The sequence below is a fragment of the Myotis davidii genome, unplaced genomic scaffold (genome assembly GCF_000327345.1).
Source record: "Myotis davidii unplaced genomic scaffold, ASM32734v1 scaffold69, whole genome shotgun sequence".
Classification (NCBI taxonomy): domain Eukaryota; kingdom Metazoa; phylum Chordata; class Mammalia; order Chiroptera; family Vespertilionidae; genus Myotis; species Myotis davidii.
In genome coordinates this window covers 3,220,107-3,238,780 of record NW_006300363.1, presented here as the reverse complement: position 1 = coordinate 3,238,780, position 18,674 = coordinate 3,220,107, and the positions used below count along the sequence as shown (strand labels likewise).

General features: G+C 53.3%; 3 protein-coding genes across 4 annotated transcripts in view; 1 reads left to right on the top strand and 2 right to left on the bottom strand.

The window, feature by feature from the left end:
* Window positions 1-3,910, bottom strand: part of FTSJ3 (FtsJ homolog 3 (E. coli)) — a 7,477-nt gene extending 3,567 nt beyond the window's left edge. The window contains exons 1-13 of the mRNA XM_006776714.2: window positions 3,684-3,910; window positions 3,442-3,534; window positions 3,173-3,278; window positions 2,849-2,895; window positions 2,651-2,730; window positions 1,981-2,080; window positions 1,704-1,898; window positions 1,494-1,609; window positions 1,272-1,376; window positions 1,085-1,185; window positions 784-864; window positions 535-681; window positions 255-390 (exon numbers count right to left, since the gene is read on the bottom strand). Of these exons, the coding sequence (XP_006776777.1) occupies window positions 255-390; window positions 535-681; window positions 784-864; window positions 1,085-1,185; window positions 1,272-1,376; window positions 1,494-1,609; window positions 1,704-1,898; window positions 1,981-2,080; window positions 2,651-2,730; window positions 2,849-2,895; window positions 3,173-3,278; window positions 3,442-3,508 (1,281 nt within the window). The 5' untranslated portion in view covers window positions 3,509-3,534; window positions 3,684-3,910. The remainder of the gene's footprint in view (window positions 1-254; window positions 391-534; window positions 682-783; window positions 865-1,084; window positions 1,186-1,271; window positions 1,377-1,493; window positions 1,610-1,703; window positions 1,899-1,980; window positions 2,081-2,650; window positions 2,731-2,848; window positions 2,896-3,172; window positions 3,279-3,441; window positions 3,535-3,683) is intronic.
* A 73-nt stretch (window positions 3,911-3,983) lies between these two features.
* Window positions 3,984-8,107, top strand: PSMC5 (proteasome (prosome, macropain) 26S subunit, ATPase, 5). 2 transcript variants are annotated; one of them, NM_001293055.1, is made up of 12 exons: window positions 3,984-4,082; window positions 4,634-4,705; window positions 5,599-5,668; window positions 5,977-6,074; window positions 6,238-6,294; window positions 6,372-6,602; window positions 6,899-7,025; window positions 7,135-7,325; window positions 7,425-7,523; window positions 7,603-7,713; window positions 7,806-7,892; window positions 7,998-8,107. In NM_001293055.1, exons 1-12 carry the CDS (start codon window positions 4,059-4,061, stop codon window positions 8,049-8,051), a joined length of 1,221 nt encoding a protein of 406 aa, NP_001279984.1. In that variant the 5' UTR covers window positions 3,984-4,058; the 3' UTR covers window positions 8,052-8,107. The 2 variants fall into 2 exon arrangements, with proteins under 2 accessions (NP_001279984.1, XP_006776774.1); XM_006776711.2 differs by lacking the exon at window positions 3,984-4,082 and adding an exon at window positions 4,265-4,383 and having other exon boundaries at window positions 7,998-8,104.
* A 295-nt stretch (window positions 8,108-8,402) lies between these two features.
* Window positions 8,403-14,128, bottom strand: SMARCD2 (SWI/SNF related, matrix associated, actin dependent regulator of chromatin, subfamily d, member 2). The gene is made up of 12 exons (XM_015572445.1): window positions 13,922-14,128; window positions 13,687-13,729; window positions 13,414-13,536; window positions 11,336-11,491; window positions 10,488-10,583; window positions 10,247-10,348; window positions 9,964-10,125; window positions 9,714-9,811; window positions 9,402-9,537; window positions 9,081-9,203; window positions 8,859-8,960; window positions 8,403-8,786 (listed from the first exon to the last, which is right to left on the bottom strand). Exons 1-12 carry the CDS (start codon window positions 14,095-14,097, stop codon window positions 8,733-8,735), a joined length of 1,371 nt encoding a protein of 456 aa, XP_015427931.1. The 5' UTR covers window positions 14,098-14,128; the 3' UTR covers window positions 8,403-8,732.
* Window positions 14,129-18,674: the final 4,546 nt, after the last annotated feature.

Here is an 18,674-nt window from a genome sequence, read left to right as displayed (position 1 = left end):
GACTGAACCAGTCTGGAGATCCTAGACAGAACCTGGCTAGAACCTGGCTAGAGAACCTCGCTATGATGATCATCTGAACACTGTCTCCATGTCATTCCTTCTTCGCCGACTCCGTCCACACCTTTGGGGACCCCTGGACCTGCTGGGGTTGGACCCCAGCAGCAGCACACTTAAGAAAAGGTTTAATCCCCGATCCCCTTCCAAATACACAAACAGATCCTCTGGTCTCCTCAAACTGTGCCAACCCGCCTCACCTGGTGACCCCGAATGGTGCGCAGGGAGAACATGCCAGTCTCCCCCTCATCTGCGATGGAAACCCCGGGAAGATCCATCTTCAGCTCCACACGCTCCCGCTGCTTTCTCTGCTCACGCAGCAACTTCTTTTTCTTCCTGAGGGTACAGTTGGAGGAATTATACCTGCCCAGCTCTGAAAATTGCTCAACCATTTCCTCATTCTCTTCCTCCATCCCCACACAGAAACTCTGTGGGAGGTGAGGGGGGGCAGTTACCCAAACTCTTCCCTGCTTTCCTCACCTCTTTAATTCTGCCACCTCCTGGGCCTTCATCTCTGCCAGGGTCCGATTCAATTGTTCCTCCTCTTCCTCCTCCTTGGAGAGCTGCCTCGGGGTCCCAGCTGTTGAGTCCTCTTCATCACCTTCCTCCTCCTCTCCTGAGCTGAGGCTGACAAAACAGCCCAAGGAGTTTGGTTATTTCCTAGACACCCCACCACCACCGACCCCCAACACCCAGTCAACATCTACTGTGCTTCAGCTCCCTCCTCACCTGATGTCCAATGCCTTTGCTTGCTCTTTCAGCTTCTTGGCTACATATCGCCGAAGCTTTGTTCTCCAGTTCAGTAGGGACCTATTCCAGAAATACCATTACAGACCTTCAATCTCCCTTTGTCCCTGCTTCCTCCTCCGTCATAGGCCCACACCCCAAATTTCCTATTTGAGTCACAAATCCTAGGGCTTAGGTTCCCAGCCCAAACCTCTAGCACAACAGCATTCTGTTCTGAGATCAACATCATGGCCTTCAAAGGCCTTTCCCTGCCTTTGGCACCTACACCACCCTCACATCATACCTAAGCTCCTTGCGCCCCAGCACTTTGATATCCTGACAGCACACCCGTATATCCTCAGTGGTAGCTGGATGCTGTGCCAACTCATCATCATCTAGTGAAATCTGTTTGGAAAAAGGGAAAGGAGTTGGGAAACATTCAGGCCATGTTTCTGGGGCTCCCTTCACCCTCTCCCAAGTCTGGGACTCACTTCACTGGCTTTGGAGAGGAAGTCAACCGGATTGGCAGCTCGGAGGAAGTCAGTGACTGAGGTACGATGATAGAGAGTGAGGTCACCCTCAGCATAGCCTTCAGCCTTAGGGAGGGAAACAAAGAAGGTTGAGTGGTCCCTTATGTGGTGTCTATTGGACCCATCAGGCCCAATCTCCCCAGAGATCCAGGACCTGAGAGTGACCACATTACTCAAACACACCTTTGGTTTCTTCTTAGTCACTAATTCAGTAACTGTCTTGGCCTGAACTTCAACCTCCTTGAAGGCAAATTTTGGGTCAAAGAATTTACTGTCAACCTTGTCAGGAGCCAGGTATCCTAAGATGATAGGATATATAAGAGAGTGTTAAAAAAAAAAGTGTGCTTTGGTAGTTAAGAAACGAGTCACGAGAAAGATGTGGTGCCCACCCACCTTGGCAGACTACAAAGATCTCTGCAGATTCATGGCGAGAGGCCTGGGGCTTGGTGGCCTGGACATGGCGGAACAGCTGCTGGAAGATCCACAGCAGGGGCTGATAGTCACGGGAACGGAAAACCTTTGTGATGAAGCAGCCACCACGAGCCAGGAAATCACAAGCCAAACGGAGAGCCATCAGTGTCAAATGGGCTGTGGGAGAGAGAGGATTAGCTGAGGACCAATGCAGCCTGACAGGGCATGCCCACCTCCACTATTTCCACACCCCTGGCACCTTGTGAGTAAGCGTCATGGACCCAGCTAGCCCCAACATTGGGGGCCCCATCATTGAGCACAACGTCCACTTTCCAGGTCTTCAGCTCCTTCCTCAAGGCCTACAAAAGAGGGAAGGGGTTATAGCAACAGAAACACAGGAATAGCTACAGGAGGAGGAGTCCCTGATTCATTTGTCCACGCAATCATTTGTTGAGTGCCCATCAAAGGCCAAATACTGTGCTTGGCACAGGGGATAGATATAACATGTCTGCCAGGGTGGCGTGGCTCAGTGGTTGAGCTCAACCTATGAACCATAATGTCACAGTTCAATTCCCCGTCAGGGCACATGCCCAGGTTGCGGGCTCCATCCCCCATGTGGGGTGTGTGGGAGGCAATCTCTCCCTTTCTCTCTGAAATTTAAAAAAAAAAAAAAAGTAAAGAATACTAGTGAACCTTCCTGGAAATAACATCACTGAAATCTCCATACTTCTTCCAATTTCAAACACCTCATTCCTGACCAAATAAAGGCTGGAGTGCATGAGGCATATCCCAGGCTTACAGACATCATGCAAACACTGCCCAAGGCACAGTAAACATGAAAATTCTCGCCTTCAGAAAATTTGGGTGAGAAGAGGACCTAGGTGGATGTTTGCATATAAAGGGGACAGGAAGAGAGAGATTCTTATCACCTGCCTACATCGATCCGTTGTGATGTCCTCTTGGAGTGTCACCACATTGGGAAGAGGCTTGATTGGTACCAGATCCACCCCTGGAAGAAGTCAGGTCAGAGTATTCCAAAAGGTTGCCTCAAGCATGAAGAAAGGAAATGTAGAGCACAACACCTCGTACTCCCACCCCTAAAACACCACTGACCCACTGTCACTCACCCACAATAAGACTTGATACAGGCATAAACTTGGCAGCCACCTGCAGCCTATGAAAGAATAAAGATTAAAATACCCAGGACTATTCCTTCCCAACCCTTGACAATATAAACCCTCTTCCGTGTTAGGAGCCCGGCCAAGTGCAGTGGCCCCAGCACGTCCTGTGTACACGTTCCAAACCTCTGCAGTGCACGTTCTGGGGGGTAAGAAGCTGAGGCTGGTATTACTGTACCCCCTTCCCTTCCCCCAATGCAACTCTCAGTCATCCCAGGCCGGATGGAGCCCAGAAACCAGCCGCCAGGAGTGACAGGCGCGGGAGTTACGCACCATCCCCCCGGCGCAGCACACAGGTCCAGCAAGGCTCGGGCTTTCTGCAGGAATTGAAAGCGACGGTTCAGCTGAATCAGCTTGAAGGCAGAGCGGGAACGATAACCTGGGGGCGTCAACAAAATCAAGTCCACGAGGTGCTTTCCCGGCGGGATTTCTGCGGCCTCACAACCCACTGTCTCTTTTGCGAGAAAAACTCAATGTTCGGAAAGGGGGGCGAACCTGACAAATCGCCCGTCTAGCTCGCGGAAGGCGCGACTGTGGCTCACCTGTCTCCTTTGCCAAGTGATAGAACTTGTCCCGCCGGCTCTTCCCGACTTTGCCCTTCTTGCCCATGGTGGGACGCGGGAGTGTCACTCAACCTGGGGAGAAAGTGGAAACCGGGCGTCTCTTCCCGGAGCGCTAGACTCCGCTCGCCGTAGCAATCACACTCAGCGCCTTGCTCCACATCACTCGCTGCCAACACGGTTTCCAACAACTCCAGGAGCAGCACATGGAGGCAGCAACGTACTTCCGCTTCCGCTTGCGTAGCACGCGTCCCCGGCTCCACGTTTTCTGTCACTTGGAGCGTGGCCACAAAAAGTATTTTACTCTGTCGCCAGGTTTTATATAAACTGTAGGTTGGGACCAAGAGAGTAGACCACGTGAACTAAAACCGAGTTTCTGGAGACATTTAGGAGTTCTGTGCCCTCCCAAAGCTCCCGGCCTCTCGTAGCGGCGCGGCCCACCGCCCGTCGGGGCCCTTGTTATTTGTTATCATTCCCGCGCGCACCCGGCCCATTGACCCGGAAGCACTCTCTGCCCTGGTTTCCGGCTCCGAGTCCCTGCTTCTGCGCCTGCGCGCCGAGGCGGCTGGGATGCCGGCGATCTCCCCTACAGAAGGAAGATGGCGGTTGATGGGCCAGAGCAGGTATGTGGCGGCGGCGGCAGCGGCTGAGCGGGGGCCGGGGCTGGCTGCGGAGCAGGAGTGATCCGAGGTGGGCCGCCGGCTGGGGCAAGAGGTCAGTGGGTCGGGGGTGGGTGGTCCAATCCAGATCGGGCCCTGCCTGGGACCGGATGTGCTGTGTCAGCGCAGCCCCCGGGGGGTCAGGGCCGGACGGGGAGAGAAGACCCGGCGGAGGCGGAGTGAGATGAGCGATGGGAGCGGGAACGGGCCCGTTTGCCAGCCGCAGGAGACAGGAAACGCGCCCTTCCTCCCGGCTCCGCCTGTGGTAATAGCACCCGGGTCGGTAAAGCGCCGGGCTCGGGACAAAGCGCTCCGTGCGTGTCTGTCATCTCTGGGTCGTTCTGGTTCCTATGATGGAGGCGGCATTCGAATTCTGCTTTTAGTTTAGTCATGGGGTCAGGGAGTGCTCTGAAGAAATGCAGGAAGAGATTAGAAGCCAAATCTGAAGCCTCCGTCCAGGCTGGAAGTGGCTTGGCTATGTAGCCTGTTGTTTAATAATTACACTGTGTCTTCAGATGGAGCTGGAAGAGGGGAAGGCAGGCAGTGGACTCCGCCAATATTATCTGTCCAAGATTGAAGAACTCCAGGTGAGACGGGCTCCAGAGGGACAGAGGGAGCCGGCAGGGGGATAAATGGTTGAGGAATTTCAACAATCCTTACAATCCCACTGGGGCCAGCGGGAGAATAGTTTGTTACACATCTTCCAGAGTCAAACAGAGGAGGCCGTTCCTTTGGGTAGACGCCTGATGGAGAGGATTTCACTTTAAAGGGAGGACATAGGCTCAGGAACTGAGGTTTATCAGATGGGGGTTGGGGTAGAGTGAGTGCAAGAGGAGACAGAATTGAGTCTGGACATTGCTGACACCAGGGGACTGAGTGAAAAGGAATTGGCAACACAGTGCTCTTGCCTAAAGAGGGAGCGGGGACCACAGAAATAAGGAGAATAACGAATACGCATTGGATGGTGGAAAGCCATAGGGAGTTTCTAAACTCCAGGTACATTTGTAGGTATTGTATATGGGTTTCATTTTTGAAATGCACTTGTGATTTCATACAACAGTCCTGAAAAGAGGCATGGTGTAGTGATGCTATGCCCACTTGCAGTTGGTAACAGAACTAGATGTTTTAAATGGCTCTACCTAGCAATTACTTGGCAGCAGGAGGGCTGGAACTTAGGCTTCTGACTCAAAGATCTTCCCACTGGAGCATGTTGATATGCCACCCTGCAAGAAATTGTCTACATGAGCCAGTTGTACTGTTGCCCCATTAGGCTTTGTTCTTCCTGGACCAGTGTTAGACAAGTAGCCTTTTTTGATCAGAGGCGCTGCTGGAGGACAGGCCAAGGCCATTAGCATCATGGTGAATCTGAAACCTGCAGATGCCTGTGCTCTTCCCTCACTCGGTTCATACCAGCCTGAGGGTCTTGACCAAGATCTTAACCTACTTTTTTCTGCCTTTTGAAACTTCTTGTCCTTTGCAGCTGATTGTGAATGATAAGAGCCAGAATCTCCGGAGGTTGCAGGCACAGAGAAATGAGCTTAATGCAAAAGGTGAGGGGGGAAGGGAAGAGGGAAGGTTGGCTGTGGGCAGTTGGTCTGACTTCTCACTGTTCAGATCTCCCTGAATTACCTTCACATTGGTGCTTTTGTTTTCTCCCAGTCCATGGATATGCCTTGCAATGGTATATAGTTATTCACATGCACATCTCTTTCCAAGCCCCATAGCAATCCCCTTACATAGAATTTGTATTTTCTTTTTGTGGCTTTCCCTTCCAAATGTACTTAGTTCCTGGGTATTGAATTATCGGGGAGGGAACACTAAAGAAGCTGGGTGACCACTATGTCTGTTTCCCATCCAGTTCGCCTATTGCGGGAGGAGCTACAGCTGTTGCAGGAGCAGGGCTCCTATGTGGGGGAAGTAGTCCGCGCCATGGATAAGAAGAAAGTGTTGGTTAAGGTAAAGGCAACATCACCCAGGGACCATCCGCTGCATTCCCATACCTTTGTGTGTAGCCTTCCAAGGACAGCATTCTGTCACATTATTCTAGAACTTCGGGTCTCCTTGGGGGAGGTTGGTGGTTTAGTGACGTCAGGAAAAGTCATGAGCCCTGTTTCTTTAGGTGCATCCTGAGGGCAAGTTTGTTGTAGATGTGGACAAGAACATCGACATCAATGATGTGAGTGCAGGAGATGAGATGGGAGTTTGGGTCAGTTCTCTCCACACAGCTTCCTGAAAGTCTCTCCCCTCTCCCAGGTGACACCCAACTGCCGGGTGGCTCTAAGAAATGACAGCTACACTCTGCACAAGATCCTGCCCAACAAGGTAGACCCACTGGTGTCACTGATGATGGTGGAGAAGGTGCCAGATTCCACTTATGAGATGATTGGTGGACTGGACAAGCAGATCAAGGAGATCAAAGAAGTCATCGAGCTGCCTGTTAAGCATCCTGAACTCTTTGAAGCACTGGGCATTGCACAGCCCAAGGTGAGAAGTAGGGCTTCTGTGGGAGGGCCATGCTGTTCCTCCTCACCTGTCCCAGGACAGGCTGGGTGCAGGGTTTGAGGAGGGATAAGTTGGCCCTCTCCACTCAAGAGGGCTTGGGGGAGAGATACTATCAGGGCACTGAGGAGGTTTGGATAGAAACACCAGAAGGGACCTTGACGTTCATTCTTTTGTATCTCTAAGCTTCTAGTATGGGACCCAGCACAGAGCAAGCAGTATGTGTCCATTGAATGAAACGGGGCTGCCTTTCTGCCCTGAGACCTGCTGTTTCCCTCTAGGGAGTGCTGCTGTATGGACCCCCAGGCACTGGGAAGACACTATTGGCCCGGGCTGTGGCTCACCATACAGACTGTACCTTTATTCGTGTCTCTGGCTCAGAATTGGTACAAAAATTCATCGGGGAAGGTAACTGTGGCTAGAAACATGAAAACCAAGCAGACGGGTTGCGGGGGGGGTGGGGGGTGGGCTAAGGGTAGGGAACTCAACTCCTAATGCCAGCTTGGCCTCGGCACAGGGGCAAGAATGGTGAGGGAGCTGTTTGTCATGGCACGAGAACACGCTCCATCTATCATCTTCATGGACGAAATCGACTCCATCGGCTCCTCACGGCTGGAGGGGGGTTCTGGAGGGGACAGTGAAGTGCAGCGCACCATGCTGGAGCTGCTCAACCAGCTGGATGGCTTTGAGGCCACCAAGAATATCAAGGTGAGATGGTGGTAGAGATGGGAGGAGCTGAGGGAAGGCCATGGGTGAGGTGCAACCTGGGGAGGAGCCTAGCTGATGCCACACCCCTTCTCCACTCAGGTTATCATGGCTACTAATAGGATTGACATCCTGGACTCGGCTTTGCTTCGCCCAGGGCGCATTGACAGAAAAATTGAATTCCCACCCCCTAATGAGGAGGTTTGTAATGGGCAATGCTGGGCATGGAGCTGGCTGCGGGGGTAGACAGTGGGGCTCAGGTTTTTCCTCTCATTTCTAGGCTCGCCTGGACATTTTGAAGATTCATTCTCGAAAAATGAATCTGACCCGGGGGATTAACCTGAGAAAAATTGCTGAGCTCATGCCAGGAGCATCAGGGGCTGAAGTGAAGGTAATCGGCGGGCCCAGGAAAAGGAAGGGGCAGAGGCAGGAAGCTCTGGGTTCAAGGACACAGCAACAGCCTGTTTTCCTTTCCCTGTTCAGGGTGTGTGCACGGAAGCTGGCATGTATGCCCTACGGGAACGGCGAGTCCATGTCACCCAGGAGGACTTCGAGATGGCAGTAGCCAAGGTACAGGTCTCCATCTTTTCTGCCTTTGCTGACAGTGGCTCCAGAGCAGTGGGGATAGGGCCTGTGTTCACCCAGTTGGTAACTTAATGTTTTCTCTCTCTGCAGGTCATGCAGAAGGATAGTGAGAAAAACATGTCCATCAAGAAGCTATGGAAGTGAGGTGGATGGTCCGTGTAGATCCTCAAATAAAGCTCTGCAGGACAAGGCCTTTAGGACTTTGGTTTATTAATGAGTGGCAGCACTGTTCAATGACCAGGTCTGGGCACCACCAATAAACAAGGATTTATTTGGAAATTTCCAAACCTGCCAGAAGTGGCACTTTCCAAGCCCTAGGCCCACCCTTCTTATCAAGCTCCAAATGGCAATGAGTTCCCCCTCCCCCCTGCCCTCCACCGAGCACACACACCCATGCCTCAGGCCAAGCCAGAGAACTTGAGTGTCCCCTTCCTCTAGGAGGCTTTATAGCCCTGGGCCCAAGAGCTGGAGTGGCAGCCCTCTGGCATCCCAGAAGCCAATGGCCTTTGGTTCTGAACCTTCTCCCTTACAATGGCAAAGCCAGGCCCCCAGGAGTCCTACTGGGCCTGCCTGCAGGGAGCAGAGGCATTTATTGTGAACCCAATTAAAGCCAACGCGTAAAGTAAGTAATAAGGCTTTGGGGACCAAGCAACAAGGAATCCTACTGCTACATTTATGAAACTAACGCTGGGGAGCTGAGGGTAACAGGACAAACCCTCACCCTGCTCCTTATGCTATGTGTCTGCAGCCTCAGATGGTGGTCCCTTCCAGGCTGAGAAGGGGATGATGCCTGGGCTGGGAAGAAAGGAAGGGATCCCTGAGCAGTTAGGTCAGGCGAATTCCCAGCACCTGTTCCAGTTCCTGCCTTCGCTGCTGCACCTGGAAGAGAGACCAGCAGCTCAGGCTTCTGCTGCTCACAACCACAGGAGGGCAAACAGGGCAGAGTCTCACCTTGGCAAAGATATGCCTCCCCACTGCTTCCTGGGCCCAGGGCTGGTGGTAGAAAGCAGCTCGTCTCTCCTCCTCAGGATTCCCAATCACATCAGTGATGATCTGCACAGAGCCAGGAAAAAGTGGTAGCTAATTCCCACTCCTGAGCCCCTGGAATCAATAGTGACGGGGATAAAACCACCCAGAGTTTAACCTGGTCTCATCACCAGGAAAGGACCACACCTTGAGGTCTCGGCGCTGGGAACGGAGCCATTCCTGGATGAAGTCCTGGGGGTCAGTGCTAAAGCTGAGCATGAAATCCCTCTGGGTCTTCAGCTGGTTGATGGACTCGATGGTCTCATGGATCTTGGGGGGAGGGGTGTATATATATATATATGTGTCAGACGGGCCCCCACTTCTAAGGGGTCTATTTCCAGACCTAACCACAAAGGACTTGGACAGAAATCCTATCCCAAGGTGCTACATGTATAGAAATGCCCAACAGAATGCCCACCCCCAACTTGGGCCCCAGAGGAGGTGAGGGTGGAGGTGCAGAGGGCCCACCTTGACATCAAGGGAGGCAATCTCCTGCTGATTGGTGGTAGAGGCCAGGAAATTGCTCATCTGGGCCTTGAGTGGGTCATCCACCTCCACGTCAATGTCATAACAGGCTGTCTTCTTCTGGTCATTAGGGTCCACGCTGTAGGCAGCACGCAGGAGGGGAAGGATGAGTACATAGCAGTATCCATCCCACCCACCTGGGCCAAACCTACACACACTTGGGGAGCAAGAAACCAGACCTGCTGCTTCTCTTTAGATCAATCCAAAGGTAAATTGCTCTTAGAAGAGCCTTCCCATTGCCCTCTTCCCACTGACCTAATGACATGGTTGATAACAATGGGGTCTGGATGCTGCAGCAAGCCAGCCAGCTTCATGGGAATCTCGGAGAATCGGAGACGACCACAACTGAAGATCTAGAGAGAGTACCAAAGGTGCCTTTCAGGGCACGGGGGGAAGCGGGTCATCACAGGGGGAGTGTGAAGAATGTGGCCAAGAGCTAGCTCAGTGGGGCTCTGGGACAACAGGCAACGCAGGGGCTGCAAGACCAGGAGGAGTTCCCGCTAACCTGGCGGAAGTAACGGTTGCAGTTGATGTACTCGCGCTCATGCCCGTCCTGCAGCTGGTTGTGTTTGATGTAAAGCCACAGGGCCTGCATGATGGCGGCCCTTGTCTGTGTGTGCACTCCCAGCAGCCTTGCCAGTCGGGGGTCCAACTTGTACTGAGGAGGCTGGGGATAGAAGGAAGTCAAAGGAGGGGTTCTTGTGAAAAACCAAAGCCACAGAATAGGGCAGGGACAGGAAGGGTTTCCAATAAACCTGCCCCTGTCCCTGCGACATGGCCCCAGTCACCTGATGATCCAGCATGAGCAGGAGGGTACACTTGACATTGAGGTCTCCAGGCCGTTTCACCTGGAAGCCATCCGTTTCCTGGGTGGTGGGCATTCGATGCCACTGGCAGGGAGGAAGGGAGCACAGTTCACCAAGGGGTGGGCATGAACATACACACTCGGCCCTCTCCAAGGGGACCGAGCCTATTTCTCTGTGCACCTGGCACATCAGCCTGTGCTCCCATGCCCCAGTCCACTCTCACCTCCACCAGGTGGTTGTCAGGCCCATACAGCTCCTTGTCTAGCTCAATGACGAGGCTCTTAAAGAATGAAGAGAACTTCCTCTTCTGTTTGCTAGGCTGGGGAGGGAAAGGGGTGAGATGGGAGTGCTGCTGAGCTGTCGAAGCTAAGCTATGCTAAGCCCCCAAAAGAGGAATACTGTTTCAGCCCTGAAGTTCAGGGTACTGAGGATTCTTAGGCCCTGAAGGAAGCAGGGAAAAGTGAATGACTGGAAGTAGGAAAAGGACTCTCTGTGCAGCCCCACTGTTAGCCAACATAGGATTTTTAATTAAAAAAGGGGGAAAAAAAAGAAAAAAAGGGGGAAAAAAGGGGGGGGGGAAATAAAAATAAATAAAAAAGGGACACCCTAGCTGGCTTGGCTCAGTGGATAGAGCGTCGGTTTGTGGACTGAAGGGTCCTGGGTTTGATTCCAGCCAAGGGCACATGCCCAGGTTGCGGGCTCGATCCCCAGTGGGGTCATGCAGGAGGCAGCCAATCAATGATTCTCTCTCATCATTGATGTTTCTATCTCTCCCTCTCCCTTGCTCTCTGAAATCAATAAAAGAAATATATATGTGTGTGTGTGTGTGTGTGTGTGTGTGTGTGTATATTTTTTTAAAGGGAACCCCTTCAAGACACTTTACTGTCACCTGTAGGAGAACTGTTGTAATAACCATACAAATCTCCCAACCTCTGACTGGCTTGCAAAGCCTGACTGGGAGCACTGCCCTTTCCCTCAGGTAGGACTTCCCAGAAGTGCCCAAGTGGCTGGCCCCAGTCTAAAAATCCACACAGACCATGTCCTCTCCAGACAGCTTCTTCCCCAACTCACATCATCCAGGAGTTTTCCTTCCACTCGGAGTTCCCAGGAAGCCACCTTGTCCCCTGATGGGGTTCCCCCAGGGGTCCCTGCAGTTCCTGCACTGTCACCTTCCGCCTTGCTGGGACTGAATGTATTGGAAATGTAGATCCGCAGCTTTCGTTTTTGCTGAAAAGAAGAAGACAGAGGTGGACCAACATGTTAGAAAACAATGCTACCCCTGTCTTCCCATCTGAACTCATTCAACATCAATACTGAGTGGCAGCTATGGGCCAGCACCTTGTTAGGCTCCTTATCTTGGCCTTCAAGGGACTTCCAGTTTTATGGGGGGAACAGATGCACTATCCACAGTTCCAACACTGGAATCAGTGGACACACAAGGTGCTATCAGGGAAATCAGAAGCCTCCAGCTCTTAGCTACACTAATAAAAGACAAAGATGCTAATTGACTGTACCTTCGCTATGCCCTAAGCCACACCCACCAGCAATCAGAGTGACTATATGCAAATTAACCCAACCAAGATGGCAGCCAGCAGCCACGGAGCTGGAGCAAGCAGGCTTGGTTGCCTGGGTGATGGAGGAAGCCAAGCTTCCTGCCTGCCCTGAGCCGGCTGTGGCCTCTGCTCATGGCAACAAAGTTTCAATTATAAAAGAAAAATAAATCCCAGATACCTGCTTCCAGCCAGCCTCCACTGGGAGCTTGGGTGGCTGGGGGTTGTGGCCAGCCTGCAAACAGCCATCAGCCCCTCACCCAGGCTGGCCACACCGCTGCCGGCTGCCAGTATAGTGGTGGTGGGAGCCTCTCCCGCCTCCTCAGCAACGCTAAGGATGTCTGACTGCAGCTCAGGCCTGCTCCCTTCTGACAAGTAGACATTCCCCAAGGGCTCCTGGGATGCCAGAGGGATGTCTGACTGCCAGCTTAGGCCTAATCCCCCAGGGAGCGGGCCTAAGCCAGCAGGTAGTCATCTCCCAAGGGGTCCCAGACTGCGAGAGGCACAGGCTGGGCTGAGGAGGTGCTCCACGCCCACCCCAAGTGCACAAATTTTTTGTCCCCAGGCCTCTAGTTTTAAATAAAACTCATCACAGCCCCAAAACATTCTCGTCTCCTAGAAAGCCTTCACCATTCAGGGGACTGTGCTAGATTATTATTAAAAAGAAAGAGGAAGAAGAAGAAAAAGAAAAGCTCTAGGGATGGGTAAGGAGAGAAGAATTATCCTAATCCTCCAGTTTTACCTTTCAAACTTCTGACCATGATCAACATGATTTGCATTTTATTTACTTTTTTTTAACTTTTAAAAAAAGTATAGCCCTAACCACTTTGGTTCAGTGGATAGAGCGTCGGTCTGCGGACTCAAGGGTTGCCTGTTCGATTCTGGTCAAGGGCATGTACCTTGGTTGTGGGCACATACCCAGTAGGGAGTGTGCAGGAAGCAGCTGATCAATGTTTCTCTCTATCCCTCTCCCCTTCTCTCTGTAAAAAATCAATAAAATATTTAAAAACGCTGTGTATCCTGCAGCCCGCCTGCGCTGCATCTCCTGCCATGTCTCCGTCACCCGACAGACCGACCCCCCCCCCCTTCTTTTAACGCCACTTCTTCAAAATAGACTCACCCAGGCCGAAAACTGACTTCTGCGCATGGGCCACGAAGTTTCAATCACACTGTATGTACATGCCCACACGTGGTATTTTGTGGAAGAGCCACACTCAAGGGGCCAAGGAGCCACACGTGGCTCACGAGCCGCAGTTTGCCGACCACTGGGCTAGGGCAACATGATTTACATTTTAAATCATGACCCAGAATCCACACACATCTATATAAACACCTGAAACAAAAATGTTATGAATAATACCTCTACTACTCTGGTAAGTACTTTACTATGGAGAATTATTTTAATTTCTACTATTTTATATTTCATAAAAAACATGCTGGTCCCACCACATTAACTGAGTTCATGCTCCACTAAAGGCTGCATCCGCAGTGAAAAATCCTGCTCTACCCATCACAGACCCTCACTTAGCCCCCAAAAAACCAGGCCGAGGAGAGGCAGGGAGCGTGGGAAGGCCCAGGATTAGCCAGGGCTGCACACACCGTTAGAGGCTTTTTGATGGCCTCCTGGATCTCCATCCGCTTGCGAGCAATGGTCTGGTCCAGCTTCCGCTCAAAAGCCAAGAGGTCCATGTACGCCTGAGACTCTGGGACAAGCTCCCGAATCTGGAGGAAGGGAGAAGGAATTCATGCGTTGTTTTAGCTGCAGCTCTCGCTCTTTCTTCTCTCCCTTCCCCATCGCAGGGCTGGGGGAGATTGACTCCATCCATAGCCGGCCATTGGGTGAGCCCCCTAGGCCCCTCCCAACATACTCACTCGCTGAGGTAGAACCTTATCTGCCATCTTCCTCCTCTTTAACCTGGGGAGGACAGAAACTCAATTAACAGGTCAATGGTCCAAAAGACCCCCAACCCCACCCATCCCTCCAGTCCCCAAGATCCTCCCCCCGGAGAACAAGGAGCCTTCCTCAGTCATAGCAGTTCTTAGGACGGAGGAAAGCCCTCTGTTGCCACTACAGCTGTGCTAGGTAGAGTGGGAAAAACAGGCTTACCCCCGGCGCTGGGCAGGCATCGGGGGCTGGGCCTGGGGCACAAGCAGGCGTTTTCGGAATGGGTCCATCATGGTGGGTGGCATGCCAGGTCGAAGTGGAGTAGCTGTACCAAATGGGGAGCCCGTAGGGGGTCCCACCTGCATGCCAGCCATGGGCATCCGGCTCCCTGGTGACATGCCCGGCCGCTGGGGGAAGTGAGCCAAAGGGGGTGCACAAGTCAGTGGCAGGGCCCTATGAGGCCCAGAGCCCAACCCCTCCGGGTCTGTCCTCGGCCAGGTCCAGCCCCGAGCACGAGCAGCACACCGCAGAGGCCAGGCTGAAGTGCCAGAAACAAAGGGAAGCAGGCGTCTGATAGCAGAAGTGTAAACCACACCTGCCCCGCCCCTTCAACCGCCCTGGCAGCTGTGCCAGCGAATGAGGCCTGCAGAGCCCAGGGGGTGGGAGGAGAATCCTGCCTGCAGAGGGAAAGGCCTGGGGGAGTTTTCAGGGCCTAATGCCACCTTCCAGCCCCAGCAGGCTATGCCCCTGCTCCTTGGGACTAGCCAGCTTCAAGGCACTCGTAAGGCCCTCAGATGGTCCAACCAAGCATTCCCATCCTAGGATGGAGAAGCACAGCACAGGAGCCCGGGGGGTGGTGTCATAGCCAAGCAGCAGGGTGCAGTGTGTGGTATGAGCAGGCTGAACGGGCAGAGCCTTTAAACCCATCCCGTTGCCAGCCTGGTGCTGTGCCTGAGGGGAGAAAGAAGTTCAATAGGCTGGCAAGCCCATCAGGCAGCAGCACTCCAGGTAAGCAAGCTGCAACAGGATGGCTTGGACATGTCTCAATTGGTGGGGGTGGCCGCAGCACAGTATGGAAACATCTGGTCACCATATGGCCCCTACTCACAACCCAGAACTGGACCCTTCGCTCACCTCCCTACTGCCCAGCCCCCAACCCCTTATACCAGAAGATCCCAAAGGGAAGCTGTGGCTCATGGGAGACAGAGCAGCTGACACCTGGACTCTGCCTATGTCCACACACCACCTGGCTCATAAGCCCTCACAGTCCCAACCTGGAGAATGGAGATAGGATTATCCTGGGACACAAGGGACAGAGTCATAGGGGCAGCAGAGGAATCTGGGTGACAGAAATGACTTCTTTAGAAGCTTGTAGGCTTTCCCAGAGGTCCAGCTCCCCAACATTTGTGGAGCCCATCCAGGAGTAACCAACCCTCTTCCCACCTCCCTTCCCATGGCTGCTGTCTGCAAGGCCCGTTTGGCAGCTCTGCCTCACACACAGTCCCTGGCAGCTTCACAGGGCTGGCCCCAGGGCCCAGATTATGCAACCAGCACAACCAGCCAACCAAGCCAAGCCGGTGGGGACTCGCACCAGCTCAAAGGACCCCTGGCCCAGCATCATAGAGATGAGATTCTTCCCCCATCTCTTCATCTAGCACCATGTTCTCACCACAGAGGGTCAGATTCTTGACCAGATGGAGAGATGGAGAAACATGAACCAAAAGCACGGGGAAGGGAAGAGTAGGTAGGGTGGGAAGGAAGCATTTGGGAGAATGGAGAGTTAAACATGGGGGTGGGGTGAGAGCTCTGGGGCCTCAGGATTCCTGCCATAAGTCTCTCCTCATCAGAGAGATTTTCATCTGAGCTGCTGAAAGGCAAAAGACAGCCGTTTCTCTGCCTTAATGAGCCACGGCCAGGGATTACAGAAAAAAAGTCAGTGTGACCACAGCTGTAAGCCCAGCCCCCGGATATCCCAGATATGTTTTTCCCACTCAGTGCCTGATCCGAAGGGGAGGAACAACTGAGGCAATGAAACCAGCCGAGTGTGAGCGAGGCCCCTGTGCTCCTCACTAGGGTATTCACAAAACCTCTGCAGCACCACCCCTCCCGGGCAGGTGCTCCGGTAACTGAAAGTTCCAAGACAAGGCCGCACAGGCAGGCCTAGAAGAGGCCCCTCCCAGACATCTGCTCCAGACTTCCCAGGCGCAGAGCCCCCAGCGCACCCCGGGCCCCTGGGTTCCTCCAGGAGGGGGAAGGGGCCCAGGGGAGGGCTGCTTATAGTTCATGAAATCCCAGCTTGGCCCTGCCAAGCTCCACCAGTAACTCTTCCTCTTCCAAAAAACAACCCAAGGATTATAAAAAAGGAAAAAGAATGCAACCCAGAACTTTCAAGTTCCCTAACTCCCCACCTGCAGCAGGGCTAGGAAGGTCTGGCTCAGTGCCCTGAACCCCAGAAGCGCGAGGTGAACTCCTGGCCCTGTAGCCTAGCACCAACCCACATTCTAAGCTTTATTTTACCTCCACCACCCAGGAGCAGGACTGGGCCTGATGCTGCCCCCTCCAGGCCTCCAGAAAGCATGTTCAGCCCTGCCTCAAAGCTGGTAGCTGGGCCTAGAAGACATCCCCCTCCACAAGTGAAAACTATTTTAAACTCTCTGGAGTGAACACAGCAATGTGTTTCTTTGTTGTCCGCATTAAGCTTCTCAGCTGTGAGCTTGGCTATCTGTGATCCACAGCTAGGACCACCGCCTGGAGGAAGGTGGGTCATCACTTCCCTTCTTTCAATAGGCTCCCTTGTTGCTCAACTTGGGCCCTGAAGTCTTTGCTCTTCCAGCTCACCCCATGTGCCCTAACAGACAGGACCCCCCTTGCTTCTTAGATCTCAAGTCCCTTCTCCTTGAGCACACAACTGGACTTGGTAAGAGGCCAAACACGATCCCCCTTCAATTCAGGCAGAGAGAACTGGGTCTTCCCTCCCATCAACCTCTACTGCCTCCCCCTGAAAAGGACGAGCTGGTGGGATGGGCAGCCCAGGGAAGCAGAGGCTCAGTGCCTTCCCAGTGAGCCTCATCCCTGTTCCCACCCCCAGCAGCCTGAGGCTACCCGACCAGCCTGCTCAGTCTTGCCATTGGCTCAAGGTCACTCCCTACGTCAGTGATGGCGAACCTATGACACGCGTGTCAGAGGTGACACGCGAACTCATTTTTTTGGTTGATTTTTCTTTGTTAAATGGCATATAAATATATAAAATAAATATCAAAAATAGAAGTCTTTGTTTTACTATGTTTGCAAATATCAAAAAATTTCTATATGTGACACGGCACCAGAGTTAAGTTAGGGTTTTTCAAAATGCTGACACACCGAGCTCAAAAGGTTCGCCATCACTGCCCTACGTGTTGCTGTGGAATCCATCCTCTCGGGCTTTCCCCAAGGCCCATGTCCCATGGGTTGCAAGCTGAGGAACTGGAGAGGCTCCTATCATCCCTCAGATCCTTCTCAGGCCAAAGGCCCATAGGAGGGCTCCCAGGCCAGGGCTCAGCTAGCTGGCCCAGGGCTGGAATGACTGATAGAGGCATCCCTTCGGGGCACCTTGGGATGCCTCCATCAGAGCCCGGGGGGTGGGAGGAGAATTTGGATCACTTCCTAGGACCTGCTCCCACCCTCCCCCCAGGACCTACACTATTTCTTAGCCCACCTGCCCACAACTCCTCCATCCAAGGGAATGACCAAGATGAGAAAGACAGACTCCAGCTAGAGTCCAGACCAGGTCTGTCTCTATCAGAAAAACTCTGTTTTTCTTTTGTTGTTTTTTTAGAGGAAACAGGGAGAATGAGTGGTAAGAGGGGAAAATCACTCTTCCCCGGTAAGCATCTCTTCAGAAAGTGGGGCCCAGGGCTCCTGGGGAGACATGCGTACCCTATTCGATAAGGACCCATTTCGAGGACCTCCACCTGGGGACATAAAGGAAGAATAGAAGCCCCGGCTTCCTTCTTTCCCTCAAACTTGCCAGGAGCCAGTGCCAAGTGGCACATGGGTTGGAATATGGCATTGCTAGAACTTAAAGGCTAAATAAAAGTGGAGCGGGGACAGGAAACAGGATGGGTGCAATCCCCAACGTTATGGGACAACCAGAAACAACCGCTGGGAGGCTGATGAATCCCACCAGCAGAGTCAGGCTCAGTTCCTCACACAGGCTCCCAGCCTCTGCCTCTCAATGGCCTTTGAAGCTGCAACCTGAGAAGCTCTCTTCCAAGCCAAGCCCCAAAGGGCTCTGGATAGAACCCTTTGAAGCAACTCTCCCAGGATCCTCCAGCCCCAGAGCAGCAGGGCTCGGTGGAGCCTTTCTGCTCCTCCAAACAAATCAACTGCTGGACAGACACTGCGACACCGGGCAGAAGGCCAGAACGAGAGTCTGCCCAGAATGGGCCGGGCTGTGTCCTTCTTCAGGCCTGGCCACCACTGTCTCTGGTCCAACTCAGAGTCATCCCGTGAAAGGCCTCCTGGGCCTGACCCAGGGGTCGACTTGCCACTGCACAGGCCGAAATCCCCTGGCCCCATCCTGGGCCTCCGGTGCCCGTGGGAAGCCAGGCCCTTCCTCCTCCTCGTGAGCAGCTGGGAGCCATCTCAGACTGGCTCGGACCCTGCCAGTTCCCAGCTACAAACAACAGTGCAGACTTGGAGTGGGACCGAGGCCAACTGCAGGGTAACCCTGGTTTCTCGGTGGGGCCCTTTTTCAAAACTTTCGGATCACTTCCTAGGACCCGCCCCCACCCTCCCCCAGTACCTACACTATTTCTCAGCCCACCCGCCCACAACTCCTCCATCTCTCAGCGACTCAGAATCCCCTCCACCCTCTCAGCCTGTCCCCTAAGTGCTCCACCACCACCTCGCCGATTCCGAGGGCCCCTGGCCGCCTTGCCCTCCACTTTGTCGCGTGCGTTCCACATGCAAGGGCCCCTGTACCTCTCCAGTCCAG